Raw genomic sequence first — 7671 nt, forward strand, 5'->3', positions numbered from 1 at the left:
TGAGGAGGAAACTTTAGGGAAGCCAAGAAAACGTGGAAGCAGCCTGTGATCACCTAACATCCTTTAAAAACATATGAAACACACTCACTATCTGCCTTTGCTTGGTGTCTCAGAAATGCTGCATGACAGTAAACAACACTTCTGATTGTTTTGGTTTTCGTTCTGCTACTTTTAAAAAAAATTAATTTCTATGCATTTCATGGAACATTTGTTGGTTATTATGACAGATATGAGTGTAAAGAGCCTTTAAAGAGGTTTGTTCTGTTGTGTTTTCTTTTGTCCTTCAAATAATTTTGCCAAATAAGCCTGGTGTCGAATCTTTGCCATGGTTCCAGACATGAAAAAGCTTTTATTTTCGCTGCCAGGACAACAGAGAAGGTTAAAGACCTGACAGAACCGCGTCTCCTGACTCCTCTGTTTTATTGTCCTCATTCCGTTTTCGACAAAGACATTTTCAAGACTCAGCAAAAGAGGAAATATAAAGACTTGCACTACAATATTTTGTTGTTTAATTTACAGTGATGCACTACAATGTCAAGATAATGTGGCGTTTTATTTATTACGGACTCTTTAATGGCCATGGTTACTGATGCCTTGGGAATGAAAAAAAAAACAGTAATGCAATCATCCTTCTGTTTTCAGCCATTTTTTTTATTTTACTATTTTATGTTTGATAAACTTGAAAATAACTTTTTACTGTATGTGATTATAAACTATATAATATATATTTACACAAATATATATATAAATAATGTAAATGTATGAAAGATTTTCTTTTTTTGGATATTTATTACTGTGAACATGGTATTTACACTTTGTTACATCTTTGTTTTTTGTTTTGTTATTTTTTTTGTTTGTTTTTTATTTTGGGACAAAGGATAATAATAATGTATTAAAGGACCAGGATTGAAAACAAGATGCCAGATTTTTTCAAAGGCTGTTTCACTATTTAATGTAATTTGTTTTTCTATATGAAGAAATAAAAGTTGATTTATTGCTGACATCTTTAAATTGCCTCATGCAGTTAATTATTTCCTTTCACAAATCTTTGAGGTCGGTTTTATATCTTAGGGATTAAACTTGAGACGGAGCAGAGCCTCTGTTGTAGGTTAGACTGCAAATGAGTTCAAGTTTATGTTGACGTAGATGAAGCTGAGTCATCAACAGTGATTTCAAGTGACCAAACTTGTGATCAGTGCGTGCAGTGAAAAGGTGACTTTCTGTGGTTTACACCGTTACAGTGACAGATCTGTATCTATTAAGTTTTACTACCATTTTAAAACTGAACTTTCTGAAATGAAAGTCAATTATCTGTCACTGATTCACACCATGAAATGTGACCTCTGCCTTTAACCCAGTGGTTCTCAATTATTTTCTGTCATGCCCCCCTCCTCACCCTCCTCTGACCCACATCCCCGCAAACTGAAATACTATAGAGTCTACTGCCTAATGTAATGTAATACCAGGCTTGGAATTAATTAAATTAATCAAAATGTATCTAAAGAGGACAAAATATTTGAGTGGACAATAACAAACGTGATGTGAGTGAAATCATTAATTATAAATATATTCAATGTGATTAAAGCATAGGTAAAAATCCTGAGATATAAAATACAAAATACTTTATAGAAATAATTAATGAGCCATAGCTGACCCACTGACCAGACTTTGGATACTATGCCTAGTTAATATTAACCTCAACAAGCAATAAAATCCGATATTTTCCATGTAAAAACAGTGTTAAAACTATTAGAGCAGAGACAGATGATGTGTTAAAACTATTAGAGCAGAGACAGAATAACATTTAACATCAATGTAGTAGATAATTTTTCTTAGAAATTGTAATTCTGTGAAAGTCAATCTATATTTTATCTTTATTGGTGAAGTAAACAAACAGGTTAAGACATGTTCATGTGTTTGTGTCATGGTACTTAGGTACAGTCAGGCTCCGCCCGCCTCGGTTTCTGATTGGCTGTTGGTGCAGCATTCCTCAGCGTTTTTCGACGCAATATATAAACGTTCCTTGCCTTTGGATGAAGCTGTACTCGCTCGGCGCTGCTGACTCACTACGAGGAAGGAAAGGTGAAACAAATTCGCTCATTGACAATAAAACTACACTGTTCTCATAAAAATATAACTTATGTAGCGCATGTTTTTTTTACATCTCTGTCGTGCTTTTAAAACTCAATGTCGGTCTTTCGTTAGCTTGTTGTTGTAGCTTCCGTTAGCCTAAGCTGGAATACCAGTCACATGACCTACGGCGCCGCAGGTGGCACGCCTTTGTTGTTGTTTATCTCTGTGTCAACTTGAACTGTCGAATAATAAATGTTAACGGTCTAACTCGTCTGTAATGTTGCCAGTCTGATGTGACAGCAGTAACCCAGCTTCGATTAACAGTTTTTTTTCTTTATTGTCATTGATATTTAGGAACCTCAGAAGAAAAGGACGAGAGGAAATGTGTCAGCAGGTTTCCTTGCTCCTGCTCGGCCTCAGTCTAGGCCTGGTCACTGCTTTTCCCTCCCAACAGCCTGACGCCGAGAAACACTGGGTATTGATTGTGGCCGGGTCTAATGGCTGGTTCAACTATAGACACCAGGTGAGAAAAAGAGTTGGAGCGTCAGCAGAAAAGACCTCAGGTGCCTGAAAAACAAACACAGTTTCAGAGCTCCAACGACAGACGTTAAGAAGACGACACCTGCTGTTACCACCAGTTGGTTGTCTTCTTCCTTTCCTTTACGTGACACAACTTCTCCACTATGTCTTTGTTGTTGTTTTGTGAGAGTCACTTCCTCCTTTAAGCATAAAACAAACTTTTATTTTCTCAATTTAAAATTGGACATTGGACATAGTTTCTACTGACTGACTGACAGTGTGTTTTTTTCTGTTTCTCTTTCAGGCCGATGTGTGCCATGCTTATCAGATCGTCCACAAGAATGGTGTCCCAGACGAGCAGATTGTAGTGATGATGTACGATGACTTGGCTCAGAATGAAGAGTGAGTTTTACTTATTATTGGATTTATTTTTGGATGCCATAAAAGAGAACTATTCAGTTCAGTGGCTTCTTTGTTCCTCTTTACTTTTTTGTGCTGATCTGTGGTGCATTATTGGATATGTGCGTTAATGTAAAGGTGACGGATCCTCTTTTGAATCACACCTGAAGGTCAATGACTACCAATATTAACAGGTAAAAAGTAAAATTTTACAAAATATCTAAGGGTATTTTAGAGTAATAATTGTTCATACTAATAAAAATAAACTGACCGATTAATCGATTGCAAAAATAATTAGTGGATTCCGCTTAATTGTAGAAAAGTTTGAGATGAACATAACATGTGAGAAGCTGGACCCTAAGAATATTTCAAATCTGATTTATTCTCACCACATCTTAAAACTTTCCCTAATCTAATGGATTAAAGATTTGTGTGTTAATTATAATAAACGTGTAATTACTTTTTAAGATGCTAAATAGCTGAACCAAAACCTAAAGCTAATAATTTCACCCTTCTGTCTGTGACTGATTTTTCTACACATTTCTCATGTCTGTGTTGAATGCCGGCCCTTTGTTTCACGTGGTCACAGCAGCAGCAGTGAAAGTCAGTGAAGACTGACCACTTGAATGGAGTCACATGAACTTATTTAGGTGCAGCTTCGGGACAGCATCAGTCTGAGTCCTGTTCCTAAGCTGCAGTGAAAGAAGATCCACATGTTTCAGACACTGAGGATCACTGTTACACACTGACAACCACAGTACGACGCCGGGGCGGACGGCTGCTCTGTTAGGTTCAGTGTCGGTTTGTCCTTTATGTTTGTCTTTTCTCCTGCCTTTGTCCACTTATCTCCAGCGTCCCTGCTGTAACCTTAGCTGTTGCTCTCTGCTGTTATTTCATGCCAGTCAGTGGTGAAATGAACGGGGCAGTTATGAATGCCCCTGATTCACTTCACCTTTACTTACTGCATGCATGTTTTGTTTTTTTCTTCTAAACCCTGAAGCAGCAACACTGGTCGTTTTAATATCTCTGTCATGTGCCTGGTGAGTGACATCATTTTCCAGCAGTAATCATGGTTAATAAATCACTTTTCTTTCCGCTTTGCAAACAACAGTTTCAGTGCCCACTTCTTGATAAGTTCTCTGGTTGATCTACAGATAAATAGAGAGTGTTGTGAAAGCCAAACAAAGGAGGAAAAACCCAAAGTAGTTGAGTCAGGGACAACTGGTTTTCCCGCTGACATTTCATGTCTCTTCTAAGCAGCTACTTCAGTTCTAACTAACTGCTGGGAATGTTTCTGGTATTTAACCTCAGAGGTTTTTTTTTCTTCCAGGAACCCCACACCAGGGATTGTTATCAACAGGCCCAACGGCACCGACGTATACAAGGGAGTTCCCAAAGATTACACCGGGGAGGTGGGTGACCCTGTAACATGTTTAGTGTTATTGTTCAATCAGAACTGTCCAATCATCTCTTTGGGGGGGAGGGGGCTTTGGTGCAGGATGTGACTCCAGAGAACTTCCTGGCCGTGCTGAAAGGTGACAAGTCAAAAGTCAAAGGGGGCTCAGGAAAAGTCATTAAAAGGCAAGTGAATAAATCTGACACAACAAACCCCACCTAATTATCAGGTTTTATGAGTTCTTCTCACCTTCTACAATTCTTCTCTCGGCAGCGGGCCCAACGATCACATCTTTGTCTATTTCACTGACCACGGGGCCCCAGGACTTCTGGCCTTTCCTGACGACGAGGTGACTTTTCTCACACTAACATTCACTCGTGTCACGAGCCGACTCTATGGAAACAAACTGATCTGGAGTTGTTCGGCTGGTTTGGTCTGATAATTATCTCATGTTCAGTCATGTGACGTCTTTATTGACAGTATTTGATTTGACAGTTTTATAGTACTGGAAACTGCACATTTAGAACTGGTTCCTATTTTTTAACCAATTACATTTTTTTTGGCAGAATATTAAGATAGTAACCGGTAACATTACGTGACATTTTTTATTTTCACTGCAAAAATCAGAATATTATATACACATTTCTTTTAGAGCAAGAGACCATGTAGAATACTAGTGACCACCTCTGCACTTGTTCACAACAGTACTAGTAACAGGGATAAGTGACAGTTGCTGGAGTGATTTGCATTTACTCTAAAAGTTCCAGGAACTTTTAGCACCTCCACGGCAAATGTTCCTACAATGACATTACTATCTAATAGATCTACCATCCAAATTAATCAGGATTCACAACTGTTTGGCGAGCGTTCAGATACTGTCTGAGGTGTGGCAATGAAGCAAAAACAATTCACACTTTGTGTGAAAATAAAAATGTGCGTATTGATTGTGTATTAGGGCAACAACAGATGGATGGACGGGGCAATTGTGCAATCATTCTGACCATGTGTTAAAAATTGGAATCTGATTAATCTTAATTTTATAATTTCTGAAGCCCTACTAGTAAAAACAGTACAAATCCTGTTTCTCGTTCCTCTCTCAAGCTCCATGTTGAGGATCTCCAAGAAGCCATCAAATACATGCACGAAAATAAGAAGTACAAGAAGGTAGGCACTGAGATGCTGCCGTGTGCCTTTGAGTTCATGTGTCAGTACATTGTGTGTGTGTGTGTGTGTGTGTGAAATAGTCAGTGATGAAAGTCAATCAGATCCAGTGAGCTTCCATGTCTCTCTCCTCTCCAACACCTCCTCCCTCTTCCCTGACGTGATCAGATGGTTTTCTACATCGAGGCCTGTGAGTCTGGTTCGATGATGACCGAACTGCGGGCTGACATTGATGGTGAGTTGAAAGTCTTCTCATCAAGTTCACCTCAGTCAAAGCAGGAGATTAACAAACGTCCCCATGGATGGAAGTCTTTTACAAACAATGAGCTCCTCTGTAAGTTACTGTTGGGAATGATCACCAAGCATTTTCACGCTTGGTGGTGGACGGGAGAAGGTCCACTGACTCCTGGCATTAGCTGCAGCTCCCCAACACCCTGAAGAGGAACAGGTGGTAGAAGATGAACGAACGAATGAAAGAATGACTGACTGACTTTAAAGCTGGGATTTATGTTGTTCTTTTGCAACACATTTACTTTACTGAGCTTCTTTATTTGAAGAAGGAAATGAATTATAATCCAGAGGGTTGGGTTAGGTCTAAGTTTCCTCCTTTTTATTTCCTTTATCACAAATGTATGTGTGTGTGTCATCACTTAGTTGGCTAAAGTCTAACAGTCTCTCTCTCTCTCTCTCTTTCTCTCTCTCTCATCATGTGATCACCATAACGAGGACAAACCTTGAATGGCGTTCCACCTTGTTGAAGTTTAACCAGAGATTGTTCAGTAGACTTTTTCTCACTAGTGTGTGAAAAAGTCCTGCAGTGAAAACTGTTTATGTACATTAAAAAGTTATCTCTTTTTTTTTTAGTTTATTTGTCGTTAACATTTACAAACACTTCCTCATCAGCTGCTCCACACGTCCCAGTGACATCAACTGACATTTAACAGACTGTAGAAGTACACATCAGCTCAGAGGTTAGACCACCGACACAGTCACTCACATTAACAGTGACGGCCTCAGAACAATCATAGCAGTCGTTGTAACAACCGTACAATGACTGTGTTCTTAAGGAGTTCATGCTTTTAATAGCCGTCAAACTTCACTCTCTCCAGACTGATGACCATACTGTCTTTTTCTCTGTTTGTGGTGATTTATCGTCACGCTTTAACTACGACTAGGATTCAGTTTCACTGTATTGTCTTCACACTTCTACTGTATTTTTAATCCTAATGTTTGACTGTGTGTCAACCAAAAAACACAAAAACTATTAAAAAATAAGTTAAATAAAAAATATGTTGATGATGGTTGTTGAAGAAAAATTCCCAGTTGTTTTACATTAAACCCCAGTACAGTATTTTGTAACAGTTTTTGTGCTGGATCATTTTTCACGTCCTCCCAAAGTCTTCCATTCACTCACTGGAGACTGTCTGTGTTTTTACAGTTTACGCCACCACCGCTGCAAACTCCCATGAATCCTCCTACGCCTGTTACTATGACGAGAAGAGGGGAACCTACCTGGGTGACTGGTACAGCGTGAACTGGATGGAGGACTCAGACGTGGTGGGTGTTGATAATGACGTCTCATCACCTCTGTATAAAAGGGAAAAAAAACATGTTTGAACAAAGTTTTTAGTTTAGTTACTTTGATGTCTTAAAATGTGGTCTCTTAAAAATAATCATAATAATGACAGTGCTAAACCAGGTAGGGAGATGAGAGCCAATCAGAGCTGTGTTCGTAGGCTAGGACGCGGAGCATCCAGGTGGTGTTTCATTCATAGTGGACCTGTCTCTGGTCGTATATACTTAGATATAGTAAATCGCTTCTATACAATTCATTGTGCAATAATGTAATAATACTGGTAATAACAATCATTAGTTAAGTAAATTTCATAAACATGCAAATGTTTCATTCTAGTTGACTAATCCTACTTTAACTAAAAGAAATATTTTTGATTTTTAAAACTAAACTGATATTAAAACAGTATTGACTAAATTGCAGACCAAGACCAAGTTCCAGTTCAGTCAAAAAGCTGAATCTAAATCTGAGTTAGTTGTCAAATGAGCACTGGTTGAAAACATTGAAACTCCTGAGTTGTTCACCGTCCAGTCTTTTCTATGAACGATCG

The 7671-nt window shown here is 38.5% G+C and overlaps 1 protein-coding gene across 1 annotated transcript in view; it reads left to right on the plus strand.

Moving 5' to 3' along the window:
• Positions 1-1966: 1966 nt before the first annotated feature.
• The window catches only part of lgmn (legumain), an 8324-nt gene continuing 2619 nt past the window's right edge, over positions 1967-7671 (plus strand). Inside the window, exons 1-9 of the mRNA XM_008313365.3 lie at positions 1967-2082; positions 2428-2596; positions 2897-2994; positions 4322-4403; positions 4490-4572; positions 4661-4736; positions 5489-5551; positions 5717-5783; positions 6987-7105. Of these exons, the coding sequence (XP_008311587.1) occupies positions 2456-2596; positions 2897-2994; positions 4322-4403; positions 4490-4572; positions 4661-4736; positions 5489-5551; positions 5717-5783; positions 6987-7105 (729 nt within the window). The 5' untranslated portion in view covers positions 1967-2082; positions 2428-2455. The remainder of the gene's footprint in view (positions 2083-2427; positions 2597-2896; positions 2995-4321; positions 4404-4489; positions 4573-4660; positions 4737-5488; positions 5552-5716; positions 5784-6986; positions 7106-7671) is intronic.

This window comes from Cynoglossus semilaevis, chromosome 1 (assembly GCF_000523025.1).
Source record: "Cynoglossus semilaevis isolate Cse_v1.0 chromosome 1, Cse_v1.0, whole genome shotgun sequence".
In the NCBI taxonomy this organism is placed as follows: domain Eukaryota; kingdom Metazoa; phylum Chordata; class Actinopteri; order Pleuronectiformes; family Cynoglossidae; genus Cynoglossus; species Cynoglossus semilaevis.